This window comes from Pogona vitticeps, chromosome ZW-PAR, assembly GCF_051106095.1.
Source record: "Pogona vitticeps strain Pit_001003342236 chromosome ZW-PAR, PviZW2.1, whole genome shotgun sequence".
Classification (NCBI taxonomy): domain Eukaryota; kingdom Metazoa; phylum Chordata; class Lepidosauria; order Squamata; family Agamidae; genus Pogona; species Pogona vitticeps.
In genome coordinates, this window is record NC_135800.1 from 9,785,991 (window position 1) to 9,808,294 (window position 22,304).

At 49.7% G+C, this 22,304-nt stretch overlaps 1 protein-coding gene across 5 annotated transcripts in view; it reads left to right on the top strand.

Moving 5' to 3' along the window:
• ASTN2 (astrotactin 2) overlaps positions 1–22,304 on the top strand; it is a 473,842-nt gene that overhangs the window by 435,453 nt on the left and 16,085 nt on the right. For 4 of the 5 annotated variants that reach the window (XR_013539660.1, XM_072984877.2, XM_072984875.2 and 1 more), the window contains exon 20: positions 3,879–4,020. Coding sequence is in view for 4 of the 5 variants with exons in the window: in XM_072984877.2 (XP_072840978.2) it covers positions 3,879–4,020 (142 nt within the window). In the remaining variant the exon portion in view is untranslated. Of the gene's footprint in view, positions 1–3,063; positions 3,216–3,878; positions 4,021–22,304 lie in introns of those variants that run through there. The other variant, XM_072984878.2, reaches the window with a different exon arrangement.

Consider the following 22,304-nt stretch of genomic DNA (forward strand, 5'->3'; position numbering starts at 1 on the left):
TAAGCATAGAACTGCAAGGCGGGAAAGAACCCTATAAGATCATCCAGTCCAGCCCCTTTCAAAGAAGGCCCCATGGGGGAATCGAACTCCCAACCATTGGCTCCACAGCCAGATGCTGAAACCGACTGAGCTATTCCTGCACTATAGGAATGTATGTTGGTTGTATGTATGCCAACATAACCAACATTGAAGGATGATGGGCACCAGCATCCAGCAGCATGTGGGAGCCTCCATATGCCCCACCTGGGCCCTACATATTGAAAGAGAACTTTAGGAGAACCTGGGCTCAAATTTGAAAGAATCCATGAAAGATTTTTTTTCCTCTCTCTCTCTCTCTCTGTTTCGGATGTTGTCTACATTGATAGAACTTCACGGAGTCGTGGTGTTACGTTCAAATTTGGCAAAGGGAAAAGGAAGAAAGTGTTTCGACACACCCTCCGAAGGGTGCTTCCAACAGAGATGCCAGCCGTTCAGGGAGAAACCCTGCTTCTTTGCAACCCTAACTCCATGTCATCCCACGAGAGATCTCTGGAGAGCTCATGAAAAGTATTAGAATTCCCAAACTTCGTGTCTCATATCATCACCACCACCATCATCATAGAACTGCAGAGCTGGAAGGGGACCCTTACGGATCATCAAGGAGGCCCCGTGGGGGAATCGAACCCCCAACCTCTGTCTCTGCTGACAGAGACCCAAACCACAGATCCAGCAGCTGTTTTTCTTTCTAGGAAACATGCTTGCTTTAGCATCGGGATCAAAATCGTAATCTCTCTCTCCTTCTCTCTCTTTTCCTCTCCATCTCTTCCGAGTGCCCGGTTTTGCCTCTCTCTTCATTGCTTCGGCTTTCCTTAGGGATGCGGGGTGCCAGCCCTACCATGTCGGAAGGTTTGGCAGCTGCCTCGGGAAGCAAGCCAGTTATTGAAGCACATGGTTGGGCATGGATTTATGATGATAGGAGTCAGATCCAGACTGGCATAAGCCAGGTGGAGTCCATCGGTCCTGAAATATGGCCAAGTTTAGATTCAGCTGATTGTATTCTTGCTCCCAAGGTAGGGGGGCTTAGAACTGGTGTGGACTGTTTGGCTTCAGGTGTTGAAATAACCTGATCGGTCTTGGTTAGCATTCATGCAGTGGTCTCCAACCTTGGGCCTCCAGATGTTCTTGGACTTCAACTCCCAGAAATCCTGCCCAGCAGAGGTGGTGGTGAAGGCTTCTGGGAGATGTAGTCCAAGAACATCTGGAGGCCCAAGGTTGGGGACCACCTGGACTAAGGAATGGAGCTCCATTTGGTGCTGTACGTCAGATGGAGAAAAAAAAATGATCCCGCCCTGTCTTGGCAACGGCTGGAAGCTTGGCCCAAATCGCCGTGGTCCTCCCTTCCTGTCCTGCAGCCGGACCAGCTTCCGGATCTTAGCTAAGCCTTGAGACTCAGCGTCCTTCACTATGACCCCTACCCTTGTGAGGTCTGTTTCACAGCACGGCGCAGGGTTGTGTGGCATTGTCGGCAACTGCGTGTGTAGTCATCTGCAGCTAGCAGGGAGAAAGCCAAAGTGCTTGTCTGTAGCAAAGGAGAGCAATCACATCACATCTTTAGAGGGAGAGGGGGAGGAAGGAAGTCACCCTGGAAGTAGCAATCTGCCTATCGACAAGAGTTTGCTTGGGGAAAAAAACACCTAGGCCTGTGTCCGCTGTTGCCATCAAGTGGGGCAACCCGGAAACATTTTGTGGGAGGAGGCAATCAAACCCAGAGCCAGTCCTGGCCCAGTTGGTTTCCTAGGACCGCCGGTCCCCAACCTTTGACTCTCCGGACCGTTTTAATTTTAACTCTTCAAAGTCCCAGCCAACACAGCCGAGGGTAAGGGACGAGGAAGAGAAAACCCAACCCCTTCCGGAGCACCCATGCTGCTCTCCTAGACACAGGTACACAACGGAAATGACCACCCTACACCCTACATCCTCCTGGTTGCAGAAGTGACCCTTTCGGCTCAGTTCTTCTGCCTCGTCCTAACCTTTGGCCCAGGCTGGCCTTCAGCTGTGTCGCCGGAGTGAGCAGGAGTGTGTTGGAAACCGGGTGCCGTGTAAGGATTTGCCGGAGGCATCGAAGTGCCCAATTTTGCCTTCAGTCTGGTTCGGTTTGGATGGGATATTTCAGTAAAGAATATATTTTCTGTTTCTCTTTTCTCGACTTGTGAAAGAAAATGTGTTGCCACGTGGGCCTTGTATTAGAAGGCATTTTTTGTGTATGTGTGGGTTGTTTTTTTCCCTCTCCATTCCCCCCCCCCCAGTTTTGTTCCTCCTGTTGTCCCCTGGATCATCTGCTCCCCGCCTTTATACGTTTCTGATGTTTCACCCCATTGAGCTGCGGAGCTCGGTCAATGCTCATTTCCTTCTCGCTCATCTTAGCCTCTGAGTCGGCGACCAAGCTGTGTAGAAAGGCGGGTGGGCGCCAAAGCCATTCTGCGGCTCGGGTGAGGGTGCCAAAGGCTGACTCATGACCCGAAAGAGCTGAGAGAGGAGGTTTTCTCGCTTCTCCGCTGACAGGCAGCCCACCCCGTATTGCCACTAAACCTGTCCAGCACTGGGAACGGCCAGCATTCCTTATGGAGCTTCAGTGAGCCTGGCCACGCTCCAGGAGTCCAGCAGTTCGTGTGCGTCAGAGTTGATTTTTCATGTGATGGCACCACTGGTTTCAATGGCCTTCTGTGAAAACCCAGAGCCCCCTAAATTGCTTAGCAACCTTTTATTCAGATCCCAAATCTATTGAGAACACACACCCCTCTTTGCCGACTCCCTATGTTTTAGGTCCCATTTCCCCAACACTCTGGCAGAAGGGCTGTTTCCCCTTTCTGACCCCCCCCCCATGCTGACCTGCCCTGTTCTCCTCTCTGTCTGTCCAGATACACGAGGGGCCCAGGCGTTTCAGTGCCGAAAGACAAGGGTAGAACTTGGGTCCCTAAGCGCCTGAGCGCCTTCCCAAACTTGCGGTAACAGAAAGCCAGGAATGATCCTGGCTACAAACGCCTCCAGATAGGACAGCCATGTGTCCTTTTTTTTTTCCTACAGAAAATATTTGGAAGGGTTGCCAGGACAAAGTATTTCCTGAACATGTTCTCGGAAAGGCTGTCCAGTCCAAATTGGATTCCTTTAAAAAAAAAAATGCGAGAAGGAAGATCGAGCGCCTTTGGGCTGCCGATTCACAATCAGAATGCGGATCAGCTGAGTTCATTTCTAATGGTGTAGTCATGCTTATATGCCAACCTGTGCTGCTTTGGGCAGATGGGTTTCGTGTTGCCCTCTCCGTTGGCAAGGCACGTCCTCTCCTTTTTTCTTTTTTCTTTTTAAATTGATCCGTTGCGTAGGCAACTGGCAGAAGCAACCTCAAGAGGTTATAGAAAAGAGGACGGTTTCGTAGCCGGTCAGCGGCCCGTTCTCCTTCCCTGGCGATGCCATGGATGGATCTTGGGACCCTCCGTCTTAAAAGCATGTGCCCTACTATGGGTTAGCGTCATCATGTGCTGCCAAGCCATGTTCTGACCTATGGTGACCTATAAAGGATTGCATTGGAGAATCTCCCTTTCGCTGCTTTAGAAAGCTTTAGAAACCACCCCGCTTTGGCAGGCAGGCCGCTGTGACTGAATAATAGTCAGACCTGCAGATGGAAGCCTCCCGTGGTCATCTGTGCCTCTTGAGGACCAGTCACAAAACAAAGCCTGCCGCGGTACAAACCATGGGAGGTGTGAAACGCTGGGATAATCAGATGTTGCCAGCGTGTAAGGCACCCCCTCTTCTAAAGGCTGGGGAGGGGGGCTACAATGTATAGTTTGGCTGAGCACCTCGGTCAAGGAAGTCCACGAATGCCTCTCTTTGTGTCTCTGCAGGAGAATCCTTGAGCTTTGCCGACGATTTGCTCTCCGGCCTCGGAACCTCATGCGTGGCCGCTGGCCGGAGCCACGGGGACACCCCCGACGCCACCCTCTATTCGGTCATTTTCAAGTGTCTGGAGCCTGATGGACTGTACAAGTAAGGAGGGGGTCCAGTGTGTGTGTTTGGGGGGGTCTGGGGAGCAATGTGTCTTCGGGGCCCAAGATACTCCCGTTGTGCCCGCAGGCCAAAATCTCGTTCGCCCATCAGGGCCCCCAAACAAGCAACTCCTTTATTGCTGATGAAATGTCCGGCTCTGGGTTTAAATAGGTTTCAAGTGCCTTACTGATGAACATGGATTTTTATTTCACGATATTAAATTCCGTGTGTATAAAGCTTTTTAGAGTGACATGTATTCCAAGGAAAAAAGTAGAAACCCGTGGAGTTCAAGGAGCCCATACCGGAAACACCAAGTCCCGTCCTTGGCTGAGAAAATAGGGAAAGGTATGGGGTGGCGGCCCTCCAGACGTGATTGGATGGCAGTGCGGGATAGCCATCCCGATTGGCTAAGCCAGCTAGAGCTGACAACAGTTTCCGTCCAGGAACATCTGGGGGGGGCGCCCTTTGCCCACCCCTGCATTGAGGCAGAGCAGCGATGCATCGTCCTCCCACCTATCATGGCAAGTCCGAAGGGAGGCCCTTCTTAATCAGAGCAAAGGCTCATTTACTCCACCGTGTCGTTCCTGCGCCCGCCAACCAGACGCCAAAGTGGCAAATCCATTAGCAAGAACTCCCGCTCTCATTCCCTGGTAGCTACTGAGAAGCTTCCCGACCTCCATCCAGAAACCAGTAGAGTGGCTATGTTTAGCAACCCCCGACGGGCATTAGCCTCCCTGAAGGTGGTGTGAGATGCAGCAGGAACAAACAAAAAAAAAGGCGTGTCCACATGCTTTGTCCCTCCCTCTTTTATCCTCATAACCACCCTGCAAGGTAGGTGAGGTTCGGAAAGAAACTTTTGATCGGGCCAAGATTGCCCTGGGGAGGTTTCAGGAGTACAGCGAGGGCGGGCGCCTAGATCTGCCAGACCTCCCCATTAGGCCTGCCTTCCTCTTACCCCCTGGTGGACAGGAATCGAAACTCGGGAAGTGGATTCTTCTGTGCCACGGCACGAAGCGCATGACCCCGCTGCAGAGGTCGCTCTCCAGTTCTTAGGCGGCGATGCCCCGTTTTAACTACCCTGAGCAATTGCTTCCCGCTGCTTTCCGCCCTCCACCATGACGGGCCAACCTCCCACCCCTGGGTGCCTTTCCACTTTGGGTGATCCTTTTCTCTCCAGCCTGGATCCCGGTCCACACACACCCCCAGCGGCACCACCCTTACACCCCACCACCCCCACTTTCCCCATGACATTTGGTCAATCAGACCTTTGAAAAGGAGACGATGCCAGTCCACTTGGTTTCACGAGGCCCGTCGGCTTTCAACCGGTGCTTGCCGTTTCATAATTTTTCATGTTTCCTATTTTAAAAGGACGGACACACACACACACACACATCCGCACATTAATCTCACTGGGGAATCCGTCTGTTCTGAATGGGTGCCCAGCGTGGATGTGGAAAAGGCACCAGTGCCTGCCAGTAATTAGCTCCTAATAAACTGGTCCAACCCAGTCGCTTGCAGACACTCTGGCGACTCTCCATGCCAGAGACGATGGTGTTGTTTCCGTGCTTTTTCCAAAGGGTGTGGAACACAACAACTGGGGCTGCGGTGCCTGTTCTGTCAGCCCCTGGAACGTGGGTCCCATCCTGGCCCGACAGGACCTAAAGCTTTGTAAACCTCCTGGTTTTTTGCAAAAGCAGGCGTTGTTCGCTTCCTCCTCTCCCCTGACGGTTGGGTTCGTTGACTGGCATGTCCTTGTGTTACTGTGCTCTTCTTGGTCAGGGTTCAGTAAAACCTCTTGGGTTGGCATCAAACTGTACCTTACGGATAATGTGGCATTAGAACTGATTGATCACAGACGTAGCTGGTTGATTTGATGGTCATGTTTGGGGGTCAGAGTTTGGTGGTGACAATCAGACACAATCAGCAAAGAATTCTCTATGCTAGCTTAGTCGTAGGCTATAGGTGGGACCATTTTGGTCCACGTGCACTTCACCCTCCCCTCGCCCCACTTCTCTCAAATGTCCCCGGGGGGGAGGGAAGTATCTTTCATCCCCTTGCTTTCAGACACACCCATATATCTGTTCATCCAACGCCCTTGGAATTATCTACCCCAGAGGGACAGCACTGGCACAAAAGGAGACATTTTACTGGCTTTTCTAGGACAAAGAAAATGCAACCTCTTGGAGAAGATGTAGGAAGGAAGTAGAGCTTAAGAATATCAATCTACATGTCAACAACATAGGTTACATAAGAAGGGAGAGATACTTGGCTATCTCGTTTTTCCATCGCCCCTCCCCTTAAGGTTTGAGTTATTTTGTTGGTGTTGTTCCTTTTTGTGATCTATGCCCTGTAACATTTACACACCCATACACGGCTCCCATCTTGTACCAGACTCACTTGAGAAGGAAACACGTGTCCCACCAAATTCTCATCACCTCCTGAGATCCGCGTTGCCTTCTGAACCTCTGCCGACCTCCCGAAACCAGATTCAGAAGTGTGTTTTTGTGAGGCCCCTCTTGTTCCTTTCCTCCCACCCGCCATAAACAACTCCTCTATGGCTTATTCGCTCCTTCGTGTTTTTGACCCAGTCGCCTTCATGGAAAACCTGCCTTTCTGAGGAGCCGTTCCAACCCTCATCAACCCCTCAGGGAAGCTGTGTTTGTTTTCCATCGGCCAGGCAAACATTGGGCATGCTGAGTGGGGCCGTTCATCGCCTTCCCTGAACGAGATCATTGCCCAAGACGATCTAAGGAGGCAGGAAGACTTCACAACCTCCCCATCTTTCTTCATGGATTCCATAAATATGATCTAACATCCTGCCTCATCCCCAGGTTGAGTCACCTCAAGCCATTCGTCTCCCCTCTGTCCCTGCTGCTCCTGGCCCAACCCCAACCCATTTCCTCCCTTAGATCAAAAGTGAGCCTGCGGTTTCTCAGAACAAGCAAACAAACAGGGCTGGCCACCTTCTCTGCTTTTTACGTAGACTCCTACCTTTCCAATGAAACAAACAAGGTCTTCTCCCTCCCCGCCTTCTCTCGTATTTCGGTTCGAGGAAAACACCTCCTCCTTCGTGCTGTAGCTTCTCACCTTCTCGTGGCACCCACGTTAGGGGCCCATTCTTAGTGCCTGTAAACATATTTCATTTCTAGTAACGGGATGTGCAGTTACGGCAGGCATAGGTACACAAAGCTCTTCTTCTGCGTGGCGGAAGGCAGGCCAAGTATCAAATACGGATGATGGAGCAAGCTGGATTTGTGATGTTGGACCCCAACCAATATTGTACTAAAGAGCCAAAAAGCCGGGCTGCAACCCAGCCATCAACCTTCTTGAGTGGCCATCAGTTGGATCTGTTGGTTTGGTTGTCCATGTCAGTGGTTCCCAATCTTGGGTCCCCAGATGTCCTTGGACTACAACTCCCAAAAGCCTTCCCCTCCACTAGCTGCGCTGGCTAGGGTTTCTAGGAGTGGTAGTCCAAGAACATGTGGGGACCCAAGGTGGGAATCCATTGCTCTAGACCATGGTTTGTATTGTTCAGATGAACGTCCAGAGGGCCATCTGAACCAACCCAGCGATGGAGTCTCGTGGTGTAAGCCAGTGGTTTCCAACCTTCAGTCCCCAGATATTCTTGGACTCTGTGGGTGTGTGGTTTATTGAGACGCCATGCCATAGTATCTGCATCAGTGGCTCCTAGCCTTGGGTGCCTAGATGTTCTTGGACTAAAACTCCCAGAAGCCTTCACTAGTAGCTCTGCTGGGCCAGGATTCCTGGGAGTTGTAGTCCAAGAACATCCAGAGAGCCAAGGTTCAGAACCACTGATCTATATAAGGAACGAAGTGGTCCTTCTGCCCGAGAGTCTCCTTAGGGAAGGCCCAAGCATCTCTTCCAGACACACGACTCCCAGGGTTCAATCCCCTACATGTCCTGATTGGGCTAGGGGGGAAAAAAAACACCTGCTGGGGACCCTGGAGAGCCATCGGCAGGACCCGATAGGCCTTCCTGAAGACCTTCATGAAACCCTCACTGAGGCATTGCTCTTGGAGATGCTAGCTAACTCCATGCCAGATGCTTCCTCTCCTGAAGCCCTTAAGGGTTCTGGATAGACAGTGTGTTTGGCGAAAGGCGCCAGGTTGAATCCCGCTCATGTCAAGCTAAAGGACCCTGGTGGGAGGTTTGAGGAGACCTCTCTGCCAGGTAACCCCTCGGAATAGACCGCACCGGGCCGGGCAGACAAACGATCTAGCCCTCATGTTCTGCATTCATAGTGGCTGGTGTTGTCCTTGCCTTGGCATCCCTGGCTTCTCAAAGCCTCCTTACTCTGAAAGTATCTGGTTTCAGGCACTGCCTTGGGCTGGCTTGCTGGGTCTTAGGATTCGGCCACTGCTCTGAGGACTCAGAGAGAAATGGGAATGATCAACAAAACGAGGAGAGAGGCGAAAGACAACACACACACACACCCCTTTTCTCAGCTGCAGCCAAGTCCCCTGCTTCTGGTGGTTCAAAAGGAGAAGAGCGCCACTGTCTTTGTCTCTTGCTGCATGGTTACATCAGCTATAGATCCGATTAGATCCCCAGCGCATGGCTTTAGTTCCATTCCTGACTGACCTTCCTCGTTCTCTGCCAGGCACCAGCCTGAATGTTACTGGAAATAGCATGGAAGTCCTCTCGAGGAAGGGAGCCGCTTCCCGACTTCTGCTTTGGAAAAGTCTGGTTCTCCACCCTCCGGCTACAGACTTCCCGGTGCCCTGCCTTCCAGAGCTGACTGTGCAAGCACATCGAAGGGGTGTTTCTAGAAGGGGGGGGGAGTGACGGCCGTGACGCATCGTTCCCTGCTGGAGGCAGGATCTCGGAAGGCTGTGCAGGCGTGGCGTGTGGTCCTGAATTCCTCGATGGGCCACCGAGAAAGCAGGAGATGTTGGATGGCAGGGAGTCAGGAAACCTCGGAGCAGACGGGCACCCATGCGTACATCTATAGAAAAAAAGAGAGCGGACAAAAGAGGTCACTCATTGATTGGGGGAGTTTGTCATCATCATCATCATCATCTGGTCCACTGTCACATACCTAACCTACTGGGCTTCCTTGAGTCTGGACTCGATGATCCATAATGCCCTATTCCACCTCTGCAGTTCTGCGTTGTTGATGGTGATGATTTTAACTCCCCAGAAGGTGCAGGTGAAATGCTGGCTAGGCCTCTCTGTCTGCTTGTGGTAGAGAGATGTCGGGACAGCTGTACCACTCAACGGTCATGTGCCAACACACCACATCTGCAAACCTATTCTGCACACCCTCAAGAGCTGAGTTACAGGTGGCCATCAGGTGGAAGACAGGGAGCGTGGAGCGAAAATGAGATGGCTAAGTCGCTAGAGGGTACCATAAGCAAGTGTCTCCCATAAAGGTAGGCAGATGAGAAGGTAGATAATGCACAGCAATAAAGAAAACGCCCTTTCAGGCTTGTTTGGCTGCCTGGCGTACTTATTCTCCTCCTTTAGGATGAAGTTTTTGGAAACACAGTCACCAGATGTAGGGTGAGCATTTCACAGCAGTATTTGCATGCTTGTGTTGAAGAGGGGCTGTGTGCCTGTACATTTCTCCCACCTCATTGGGTACATCTTGTAGCTCCAACTAAATGAAGACACTTATTGTGTATATAGATGGAGTGCTCCCTCAAGTAGCCAACCCCCTCTGTTTGTCATAACGCATGCTCTTCCTCAACTGTGTAGTATCTCCTACTCTAGCCTGCTTTGTCTTATGATTGATCAGCAATAGGTAAATGCAAACTTGATTTCCAGGTTTGCTCTCTGAGGCTTATCATCATGGCGGACTTTGCCTTGAGGGAGGAAAAACTTTGCATTGCGAGAGGTTAGTTTCAGGGAATCCACCTTCTCCTCAACCTCTAGCGCCGTGGTTCCCAACCTTGGGTCCCCAAATGTTCTTGGACTACGACGCCCAGAAATCCCGGCCAGCACAGCTGTCGGTGAGGGCATCTGGGAATTTTAGTCCAAGAACATCTGGGGACCCAAAGTCGGGAACCACAGTCCTTGTGGAACCCTGGACTGAATCTTGATGCTTTAAAACTGTGTCAGGAGAAAGGAACCTCTCCCCGCACCGGCTATGCTTATTTGCGAAGGATGGCACAAAATGGCGGGCCAGCAGTTATAATAATCATCTCAGAATGGCAGGGACCTTAAAGATCATCCAGTCCAGCCCCTATCAAGGAGGCCCCGTGGGGAATCAAACTCCCAACCAACCTAAACCCCTGAGCTCTCCAGCAGCTCAGCTGAGATCTAAGGCTTTGGTTTCTTCCCACCCATCACGCTGGCATGAAGACCTTGGCTAGGCTGCTTGGCAGCAAGAGTAGCCGGTGATCTTACTTGATGGGTGACCACCTTCTACACCAGCGGCGATCCATTGTCTGCGGGCATCTGTTCCAACAGCTGCATCTCCAAGTCTTAAATTTGAGACGGAATGAAGTACTGCCTTTGAAATCCCTTCTCCTCCCTCTCTCTCTCTCTCTCTCCCCTCACACATTCCAGCTTTCCCCCCAGGATGTCAAGAATGAAATAGCATGATTTGCGTTCTTCTTCCAGAGCTCCTGGCAGGCCGAGTTCCAGCCGCAGCTGCACCCCAGAGCGCGGCTGGCCTGGTTGTGTGTTGAGCTGAGCTGACGGCAGCAAAGCCGGGAACGCAACTGGCCTGTTCAGGGAGTCTTGGGCTCTGGCAGGAAAGACCCAACACGCCAGGCAGTTTTCCATCAGAGGGCATGCTTTGGGGGGCCCTCCCGCGTTTTCCTGGACTGCATTTCCAATCTCCCTTCGCTGTTGACGGCACCAATTAGGACCAGTGGGAGCTGTAGCCGAGCACCACTGGAAAAGCAGAAGCAGTCCACCCCCTTTGGCGCAGCCCTCCAGCGAAGAAGAAAAAGGAATCCGGGGCTCCTTGCTCCTTCCTCCCTGGAAGCAATCCCAGATAAGGGGAGTAAACACTGGCACTTTGTTTGCCCGGTCTGTTTTTTTATTTAGGCAGCCCGCGGTTGATGAATTATCCACCTGAGGAGGCGCATCAATCCTAGGTTTATCTCTCTTGCTCTTTTGTGATAGCCGTAAGCTAATATAATGGAATAAATCTCCCCTAATCCTGTATCACTTCGAGAAACGGGGAGACAGTACGTGCTTCAAGGCAAGAGAGCTAAGACAATGGAAGGGGCTGGTGGCGATTTTGCTTTCCACCCCTTCCCCCCGGTGTTTCTCTCATGTTGCACTTCTTGCTCGTGGTCTTTGCTGATGCTTCACAGCCTCTTTGCTGTTCATGGCCTAGGACGAAATGGTGAACTCTAAAGTAGTCACCAAACAACTTATGCTTACTTACCAATAAGCATTTCTCCTGCTGTAGGGAACCCTAAATAATAATACAATCTCCATCCCGACCTCGGTCAGAGTTTAGAGGGTGGCGGGGGCATGTAGTCGTGTTCTCTGTTCTCACTCTTTGGGCCAAATCATACCCGAGAGACAGCCCACAATAAGAAGAAATCAAGAAAGTATCCCTTAAGTACTGCATAAAATCTGCTTGTCACGGCAGGGGCATTTTGCGCTTCCAGTAGCCGGCAAATTATCTCGTTTCGTTTTCTGAGCCCCGAGTTACTGATCACAGGCTTCATTTGCAAGGACACTTGACCGGCCCAAAGGTCTTCCGGAATGATGTGTCTGTAACAGTGATGGGTTTCTGAGTCTGATGGCAAACTCTTGGTCTCAGCGGTGATCCCTGTAACCCATCATTTCCCAGGTTTGTCACTTTCCAGATGTTTGGGTTGTATTCATGACGACCACTCAACCATGTTCGCTGAACCGGATGGGACTTAATGTCCAAAGCATGGTGAAGTACCAAGTTTGGGGAGACTCCTACAAATCAAAACTCAGAAGAGGACATTGTCCTTGAGCCTGTATGGACAAGAGGCACAGGTATAGCTGCCTTATACCGTTAGGTGGATATACCATGGGCTACAGATTCAAGACTCAGAGAGTGATGATTAATGGCTCCTTTTCCAACTGGGAGGAGATTACAAGTGACGTACTCCAGGGCTTAATCCTGGGCCCAGTGCTCCTCAACATTTTTAATAATGACCTGGATTACGCTATAAGAAAATAGAATTTGAGGATGACATGAAATTGGGTGGAATAGCTAATACCCTGGAAGACAGGAACAACATTCAAAATGACCTTGATAAGATGGAGCACTGGGCTGAAAAGAACAGCATGAAATTCAACAGGGAGAAGTGCAAAGTGCTGAAACACAGAAAAAGAAATCAAACACGCAGTTACAAGATGGGGCTCAGCAAAACTACGAGCGAGAAGAATCTTGGAATTGTTGTAAACCACAAGCTGAATATGAGCCAACAGTGTGAGGTGGCTACAAAAAAGGCCAATGCTATTTTAAGCTGCATTAACAGAAGTATAGTCTCTAAATCCTGCGATGTGCTAGTCCCCCTCTATTCAGCACTGGTTAGGCCTCCCCTTGAGTATTGTGTCCAGTTCTGGACACCCCACTTCAAGAAGGATGCTGACAAATTGGAACAAGTGCAGAGGAGGGCGACAAGGAGGACCAGGGGTCTGGAAAACAAGCCTTATGAGGAAAGTCTGAAAGAATTGGGCATGTTTAGCCTTGAGAAAAGAAGACAGAGGGGAACTAGGTTAGCACTTTTCAAATATTTGAAGAACTGTACAGAGGAGGGGCAGGATCTGTTCTCAATTATCCCTCAGTGCAGGGCACGAAATAATGGGCTCAAGCTACAGGAAGCCGGATTTTGGCTGAATATCAGGAGAGACCTCCTAACTGTTAGAGCAGTACGACAATGGGACCCATGACCTCGGAAGGTGGTGAGCGCTCCAGCTTTGGAAGCCTTCAAGAAAAAACTGGATGACCTTCTGTCAAATCTGCTTTGATTTGGATTCTTGCCTTCAGCAGGATAGCCCTTGAGGCCCCTTCCAACTTCCTACTTCAAGGATGGGTCATTGTTTCAGGATGTAGCATGCCCCACCTTGATGCTATAGCTTTGTCCCTTGTAGCTCCTTGAAAGAGACACCTTTGTACACCCACTTCTCCATCCTATCTTCTCCTCAGCAGAACAAAAACGCTGGGTCAAAATGATTGTCAAGGATGCAAAACAACAACAACCCCCCAAAAACCATTGATTGTTGTATTGCCGGCAGCGGCAATGTAAAATCTACCCGAGTTCGTGACTTTTCCACCTACCCGCCCCAAAAACATTGGCGTCCTTGCCGTTCAGGAAACAAAGCCAGCAGCAGCGCAAAGGATGTCTGTCGCTGTTTGTGTTCTTGTTTTTTGAGCGGGCTCTTTCTTTGAAATTGTTAACTCTGGATTAACAGCTCTGTTTCCCCAGGCGCAGAAGTGCCTGTGTTTCAAAGCTGCGAGACGGGGCCAGAAAAAGCTCTCCCAGGGCCCAAGGTCACAGCGTGAGCTCGCTTGGCTAGAGAATCAATAGACCTCATTAAGCACCTCCTTGCAGACACCTGCAACATGTATTGTGTGTCTTCTTCGTCTTCTTCACAACAACTCGGAAAGCAAACACCCATCATTAGCCAAAAGGCACAAGGAGTCCCAACTCAGACCCTTATCTCCAAAAGACGGCCGATGCTTTCTTTCCCCCCTTTAAAAAAAAAAATTCTCGCTTTTCCTTTTTCAAGACCTCTTTTCTTTCTAATCTCTCATTTACGCAAAGCATTACGTCTTTGGACGCCCCCTCTCCGCGCGCCTCCACCCACCTCCCTCGGAGCCCAGCTGCTGCCGTTTTATCAGGCTGTGATAGCAGCCCGTGGACCCGTCCCAGCTGTGCGAGGGATGCTTGCTTCTCAAGGTTTTGGAGACCAAAAAAAAGGCCTTATGCTTCCAGCTCAATTAACTCTCGGGAGGTGACATCGGGCAAGTGTTGAGAAGCAGGGAAGGAGAATGAATCCAGGACAAAATAATGAAGGATAGGTGTCATCCAAATATATTTTCCTATTATATCCTTCCTTCCTTCCTTCCTTCCTTCCTTCCTTCCTTCCTTCCTTCCTTCCTTCCTTCCTTCCTTCCTTCCTTCCTTCCTTCCTTCCTTCCTTCCTTCCTTCCTTCCTTCCTTCCTTATTTTGTTCTTTCTTTCCGTAAGAAAGCCAAAAGGGCAATGAAACTTCATCCCAAAGAATCTGTTTCCCAATCTGGTACATCTGTATATAAATACACAGCGTTTATTAGGGTCATAGACCAGTCAACCAAATGGGTGAGGGTGGGAGAGAATTCAGAAACGAAACCAAGAAATTGGAAGCCAGTTCTGTTGATCAGGGTTTGAACGCCAAGGCCCATTCGGTCTGGTTCTTAATCGTGCCATAAAAAGAAATTTGCAACCCATAAGAATGTGTCAGATGCACAATAAGACACACAGCAGAGGAGTTGTTATTTCCCTTCCCTGTGTGTTGGCGGGGAAGTCTGACAAGCCACTGAAACACTCTCTGTCCCACTGCCGTGTTCCCAAAATCCACTGCAAATCCTTTAAATTCTGTGGATCTTGGGTAGAATTGTGACGCATCCTGCTTATATACCACCATGTAGTGTCTAAAGCACTTGCTGGACTTTGAGGAAAACACAGATTGAAACCTAGTTTCCTTTTGCATTTACAATATTTTCATCGTTGACTTAGAATTGCACAGCTGGAAGGGACCCTATGGGGTCCAGCCCCTTCCAAGAAGGCACAGAGGGGAATTGAACTCCCAAACTTACTGGCAGTTGCTTTTCATCTTGCCCTGATTGCAGTTCCTCCCAACACCTTCATACAGGCCATTCCCAGTTGATGCCTCTAGAGCAGTGGCTCCCAACCATTGGGTCAGATCCCAGATGTTCTAGGACTACAACTCCCAGAAATCCTGGCCAGTACAGCTACTGGTGAAGTCTTCTGAGAACATTTGTGCAAGGTTGGGAACCACCGCTCTAGAACAACCCTTCCAGAAGGAGAGGGGCTCAGTCTCTTGAGAACACTCGGCACATTCAGTGGATGAGCATGGAGACCAGAAAGTGGGTTTCCTTTCTCTGTTGCGATCGGCAGAGACAGACAAGAGAGTGGAAACAAGGTTGTCATCAGAGGTAGGATGTATCTAGACTTACAGATGTTGTTGGATTAGCATCTGCCATCAAACCTGGATGGCATAGTTGGTGGGTGGGGCAGAGAAACACAAATAGGGGCATTTCAGCCCCACCATACGTTGAAGGCTGCCTTGTGAGAAATGTCCCATGGAGTGTTCCATCATGACAGACAGACAGACAGACAGACAGACAGACAGACAGGATGGATGGATGGATGGATGGATGGATGGATGGATGGATGGATGGATGGATGGGTGGGTGGGTGGGTGGATGGATGGATGGATGGATGGATGGATGGATGGATGGATGGATGGATGGATGGATGGATGGATGGATGGATAGATAGATAGATAGATAGATAGATAGATAGATAGATAGATAGATAGATAGATAGATAGATAGATAGATAGATAGATAGATAGATAGATAGATAGATAGATAGATAGATAGATAGATAGATAGATAGATAGATAGATGGTCTTCCTGCTGCTTTCCAATCAAAGTTAAAGCTACCCATGCTGGCTTCTACAGACTTCCTTTACTTGTGGCAGCCTCCGAAATCATCTCCAGCCTGAACAGTATAAGAATTCTGTAGAGTTCTTTACTTCTTTTCCTGAAAAAGAAACGTTGAGCCTACCAGTAGAGACAGTTTGGGATTTCAAGGGCGTTGAGCCCGTATTCAAAACGGAGGTACAAATTGCATAGCTCTTTATGACCGTTCTTGTTCTTACCAGAGCTAGGGGCCATTCAGGGTGAAATCTGACACTTGATGAGCCCATTGTGAGAGTCTGCAGACTCATCTTTACTATTAAATCCTAAAAGCAGTGTACAAATAACATGATTTTGACATCCAGTCTCTCTCCCCCTCCTGCAACTCATACATGCCTGACCCAGAAGTATGTCAGAATTCCTTAAAAGCTCACACAGACAGTGCTGTGTGCCTTTTAGGTTGACCTAAGCGCCAGCGGGGTGGAACAGATAGAACATTGGACTCAGGAGACAGGGGTTCAAATCCCTGCTCCGTCTTGAAATCTCGCTGGGATCTGCAGGCCCGGGCCCTCATAAACCACTCTTACCTTATCTTGACAACCCTTTTAGGATTGCCACAAATTCGAAGCAACTTAATGGCACACAGAAGCAACAGTTACACTTACTACCACCGAGGGGTGGTGTCCCAAACAAGAATTTTTTGGACTCTTGCTTAGGGAGAGGGAGCCTAGAGCCACACCGACTCCCACAAAGTGTCCATCATGATTAGTTGAGACCGTGAAGCCAAAGCTTCCGCCTCCCAAGACCTAATCCAGAAGTCTCTCCGTTCAGATCCGGAGTACTTCTTCCTTCTGCCACTCCATTGCAGCATCTCTTCCCTCCCATCAGGGACAGAGTGCTTTTCACTGTGCAGACAGCTTGACCGACACCCCACCAGCATCTAAATCAGAGAGATGTCCTCGTGCGTTCAGCCAGAGGGGTTGGTTCAATGCACAGCCGGGGGTGGTTTCGAGGTTCCTCCTCCGGACGATTCCGAGACCTCACATTCTTTCTTGTTCCCCAACCACGTTGCTTCCTCGTCGGTTTTGCAATCAGCTACGGCCTCACATTTTGCGGCGCTGTCCTCCATCCCAGCCAGCGTTGCTGGCATCAGATCTCCCTGTGGGGTTTTTCTGCTTATTTGTTTCTTTGTTCCTCTCTGTCTGGTATCTCTGAAGGAAAAGGAGCGGGAAGCCTTCCCCTCTTGTGGGTCTGAGGGGAAGAGAGGTTAGCCCTCCACAGAACGTATGGTTCTTGTTGTTGAGCAACTGTTTGGAATCTGATTGCGTCAAGAGACACAAAGACGTCCTTGGGCTCGCCGGTTGCCCAGGGGGCCTCAGTCAGAGCTGGCACAGATGACCAGGATGTCTCTACCCAATTCCAGAACTCAGCGCCAGTCCCTGGTTCAATTGTGCAAGAGCTCAATGGGGCTGGAGTGGATTTCTGTGCCCGGTTGTTGAGGTGGAAGACAACAACAACAACAAAAAACAACCAAGGAGGCCCCCATGTCTTCTATGTTCATGTACAGAATTTCCAGGGAGCTAATCGCAGTTCTGATAGACAATACACTTTTTTCATTCTCCTTACCCCACCTCCCCAAAACTGTGCCCATTCTCAAAAAAGATTCTGGAAGACTATATAACAGCTGCTGTGGCATGCTGATCAGAAAGAAAATAATAATTATTATCCTGGAAAACCGGATCCCAGTGTTATAGCTCGTGATGAAATTTTTTTTGCTGGTGGGATCAGCCAGCCTTTGAAGAGTTTCTCCTGACCTACCATGAGGCAGGGTATACATGGTGTTAGCCAAGAAAATCAACCGATAAAAATTAAGTTTCATCTTTCCCTCCTTCCTGTGGCCCCCGTTTTGATCAATGTGTATTTTGAAAAATGAAACTGAACCAAAATTCTTACATCTCTTGGCAGGTTGACCTTGGGGTGGGATGTTAAGCCTGTTGCAGGAAACCTCTGGCCCCCCCAGATGTTGTAAATGACAACTGCCACATAGACCATGCTGGTTGAGCCAAAACCCAGTAGATCTGGAGGGCCAAAGTTTCATGACCCTGTCTTCATCAAATCTACCTCACAGGGACTCTAAGAAGGCATAAGAGGGCAAAGAGGCCTTGACATTTATGTCATCCTGAACATGGTACAGAAAACATGGGACAACAATCTCAAGAAATTATGTTCCCAACAAGGTGGAAAAATTTAGGTGGAGGGACTATTCTCTCTCTCTCTCTCTCTCTGCATTCAATGAGCCATGACATCTCACTTGATTTTATGATTCCACTAACTAAATCCTTGTGGTTTTAGCTCCCATGTTTACACAATAAAGATGTCATGACCTGCCCTGAGTTTTTAGGGGATGGTACAACAGAGGCTGAAATAAACAAACAGGGGAGGGAAGGAATGAACGAGATGGCCGTTGGTCCAAGGCCATGTTTCTGTCCCACCGAGGCTCCCCTTGCTTGCCTCCCTCGCCTCAGGAGAAAACACATTGCACAATTAATTGCCCTCGAGGAATACACACAAACAGCCCCTTTCATGCACAAAGGCTAGAAGCTGAGAAAAGCGTGACGCTGAGGGGAAGGGGTGGAGACTCTGAAATTGAACCGAGATCGCAAAAAGGATGTGAGGGGAATCACCACACGTGAGGTCTGTGTTGGGCTTCTGAAAATACACCTTGTGTATTTGGGGTGAGCAGAAATACATTTCTCTCCCCCCCCCCCAGTCTGAAGCACAACAGTTGTATCCTTTTACTTTTTAAGCTGTGGAGTAAGAAGCAGGTAAAACACAACCGGGCAGTGGGTGGGCTGCGTCTAGCTGGTCTTCTTCAGTAACAGGATCCAGGAAGCCTCCTTACCTGCTGGATGATGCATTATGTGCATGTTATCTGCTGTGCATGCTACTGCTGGCTGTCCAGCGCTGTGCGTGGAGTTTATCGATTCGCTTTATTGCATGCCACTCAAGCCCTTCTGAACCTGGAGATCCTAGCCATCCGATGCTTGGCATCCTCTGCATGTGAAATAGGAGCTCTGCCACTCACCTGTGGGGTCTTGGCTAAGCTTGGCCTCTCTCTCTCTCTCCTACCTGTAAGCAGGAGGGGAGGTTGAGGGTGGATCTGCCCACCACTCACCTGGGACAGCTGCCCTGAATGTCTGTAGAGAGATGGAATATGTCAAGGCAAGTGAGATATTTAGCGCTTCCGCTCCCCCAGGGAATTTCCGTGGCTGAGCAGGGATTTGAACTCAGGTCTCCCGGTCCGTCACTCTATCCACTATGTACGCCACCACTTACCGTTCGCTAAATTGAGAGGGGAATAGGAAAACATCAGAACTCTCCTTTAAAACATTTTGCGAAAGAAAAGAGTTACACAAAAGCTCCCATCCACGTTAATTGTCACGTGCAGAGCGCACACGATCGAAATCGCGATGACTTTCTCTTCTCGTTTTCTGGTTTGGGCAGTAGGACCCTCGCACACTGCACTCCTGGAAGACATTTCCCGGCAGCTTAAAGGCAATTCCAGTTTGCTTCATTGGCCAAGATCTCTTTCTGACTATTAAAGTATTAAGTTGCTTTTTAAATTAAAAAAAAACATACGAACTAGCCTGTCATCTCCATTTCGGTCCCTGTGCAGCGTGAGGTTTGGGGAAGTCTTCCTAATTTTTCCCATGACTTTTGCTTCTCTTCTAGCATGTCTACAGCCCCTGTTTGTTGTTCCTCACAACAATTAACCCCCTTTTTTTGCCCCTTTAAACTGTAGATGTTGGTCTGCAAGTTGCTTCCTTGCAGATGCTAGAGGCAATTAGTGAGCAAATGAAATATATAGTTATTTTTATTGTGTCTGTTGAGAAGCTCCCATGCCAGTCTTCATATATAAGATGAGACCTATTGTCGCCAAACACTGTTGCCTTTTTCTCATGATGGGGTGGGGATTTTTTGGGGGGGTGTTGCATTGAGAATGAGAGAGACCGGAAAGGAATGTTGTTGTTTTCTTCAAGGCAACCTCAGCGGGTGACCGGTTGCAGAACCCGCGTAATTATTTCGGATCGTCACCCAGCTTATAAGTGTCAACGGTGTGATGGAGTCACAACAAAGCCAGGTCCGAAAGCCCGTGCCCTCACTCGGAATAGGCTTCCTGGCCGAACTGCGCGCATGGAGGTTCTGAGCTAGTCAAGGGTTATTGCCACAAAGCCCTGGAACAGCCGGAGAGCTCCCTGATCCGGGTTTTTGGAGCTGCGGAGCCAGACGTTGGGAGTTCGATTCCCCCCACGGGGCCTCCTTGAGACGGCCTGGACTTGATGATCCTGAGGGTCCCTTCCAGCTTTGCAGTTCTCAGATGATGATGATGATGATGATGATCCAAGTACATGGAGGGCTCATCTGCGAGGGTTCCAAAGAAACACTTCCATTTCAGCTCAGCTGTGGGCACTCCCCTCCGGCTTCATCTCCTCGGCTAGTTCAAGAGAGAGAGAGAGAGAGAGAGAGAGAGAGAGAGAGAGAGAGAGTGTGAGAAAGAGAGAGGAGTTATTGATTTTCTTTCTCTTCTGCTCTTTATGAGCAACCTTCTTTCCTACCCCCCCACCTCCAGCTGTCAGATGGATGTCCTTCCTCTAGAGACCCCCTCGCTTAAGAGGTCTCGCACTTTTTAAAGAGCTTCCAAATGCATCTTCAGGCGCTGCCGGCGCTGGAATCGTGAAAAGGAGATCAGCGGTAACCTTTCACTAATGGATGCAGTGTGTGGAATCTTTCTTGGAGGGCACCTTTGGCCGGAGGGCTAAAACTGTAATGGCCTGCCCTGAACCGGGTGCTTTGACTTAACGCTGATGTCACTCCAAGAAGAGAGGAAGCTCATGGCCACAGAGATGTCAAGCCCACAGGCTAGCACCCGGCAAAATTTGACTTGGGCCATTACTAATAATAGGTAAAGGTAAAGGTTCCCCTTGACATTTAATCCAGTCGTGTCTGACTCTAAGGTGCGGTGCTCATCCCCGTCTCCAAGCCGTAGAGCCAGCATTTGTCCAAAGACAATTTCCATGGTCACGTGGCCAGCACAACTAGACACGGAACGCCTTTACCTTCCCACCGAAGTGGTCCCTATTTATCTACTTGCATTTTACATGCTTTCGAATGGCTAGGTTGGCGGGAGCTGGGACAAGCGACGGGAGCTCCCTCCGTCACGTGGATTCGATCTTACGACGGCTGGTCTTCTGACCTTGCAGGACAGAGGCTTCTGTGGTTTAACTCACAGCGCCACCACGTCCCTTAATAATAATAACCAGATGCTATCAAGTCGATGTTAACTTCTGGGGACCCTTTCCAAGTTTTTCCAGGATAGAGGTTCTTCCCCTCCCTCCTTCTGGGATGCAGCTGGCCCAGGGCCACCCAGGCTGGCTCTTCACCCGAGAGGCACATGGTGGAATAGATCTCAGAAGCAGGTAGCCGTTCCCCCTTTGCCAAAATCTGCCAAAGGGTGGTTTTGAGGACACTGTAATCATCAGTATCATCATCACATGGTAATGGCATTTGCTTGCCAATTAACACCTGTCCTGAGTTCACCAACGATGAAGGCATGTAAAGCTCATAGACATGCCAGGGCTATTGCCTGCACATCTGGCTGTTTTTCTCTGTAGACATTGGTTATCTCATCCTGGACCTTATAAAAAACATCACAAAGCCATAAGGAAGGCATTCATGAATATCCCCCAATCTCTTTACAGGCAACAGCTTTGACCCCGGCTGAACGTTAATCTCTTCCTCTGTCTCTCTGTCTCTTTCTGGTGGTGTTGCTCTCTCACCCCCCTTTCCAGATGTGACATTTTTTCCTGGGGGGGTCTCTTCAGGGATAATCCCATGCACCCCACAGGCCCCCATAACAGGAGAGCTGTACACACTTGGATCTCTTTATAAACTTCTTTAGATTGTCAAGCCAACAGGTCCTCGGGAAAAATAAATCCCCAAATCTCCTCCCCCCGTCCAGAAAAAATTATCTGCTTCTTCCCCCCCCTGGTATGCAAAGTGAGGGGGTATTATTACAGGCTGTTGTAGTGTTCCTTAATTATGCCATAGCGCAGCGTTGCCATCAAATAGAGGAAATGAATTCTTGTGGCTTTAGCGGATAGATTGGGTTATCTTTGTGTAAATATATACTTAAAAATTGCAGCCGCCTGAGTGGGCATTTTTTTTTGCACCAGGATCTGAGGGAGTTCCAACGCGTTGGCCTGTGGCTGCCTTGAAGTTCTGGAGGGTTGGAGGCTCTCCCACTGGGATCTGCATCCCTTTTGCGCAAGTCGCACAGAGAAAACCCTGCTATTCTGTAGGGCAGGATTTCACCACCACCACCACCCCATGCCTCCCTGTATTTACAACCTGGCTGGCAAACAGAGGCTTCAGAGGAGACCAGGTCTCTTTTTCTTGGGTTGGTGTTCAAAAGCCACCATCAGGTTTGGAGCCCCTCCCTGGCTGCCTTCTTGCCCCATTTTTTTTAAAATCCTTTGCGGGGAGCAGCGACCGGCGGAAGTGGTCAAAAGACTGAGGGGGTCACTGTCCGCCCTCGCTATGGACGGGTGAGACTCTGAAGGAGAACAGATCGGAGTGGTCCTTGAGCGTGGACCCAGGGCGGCCACCGGTG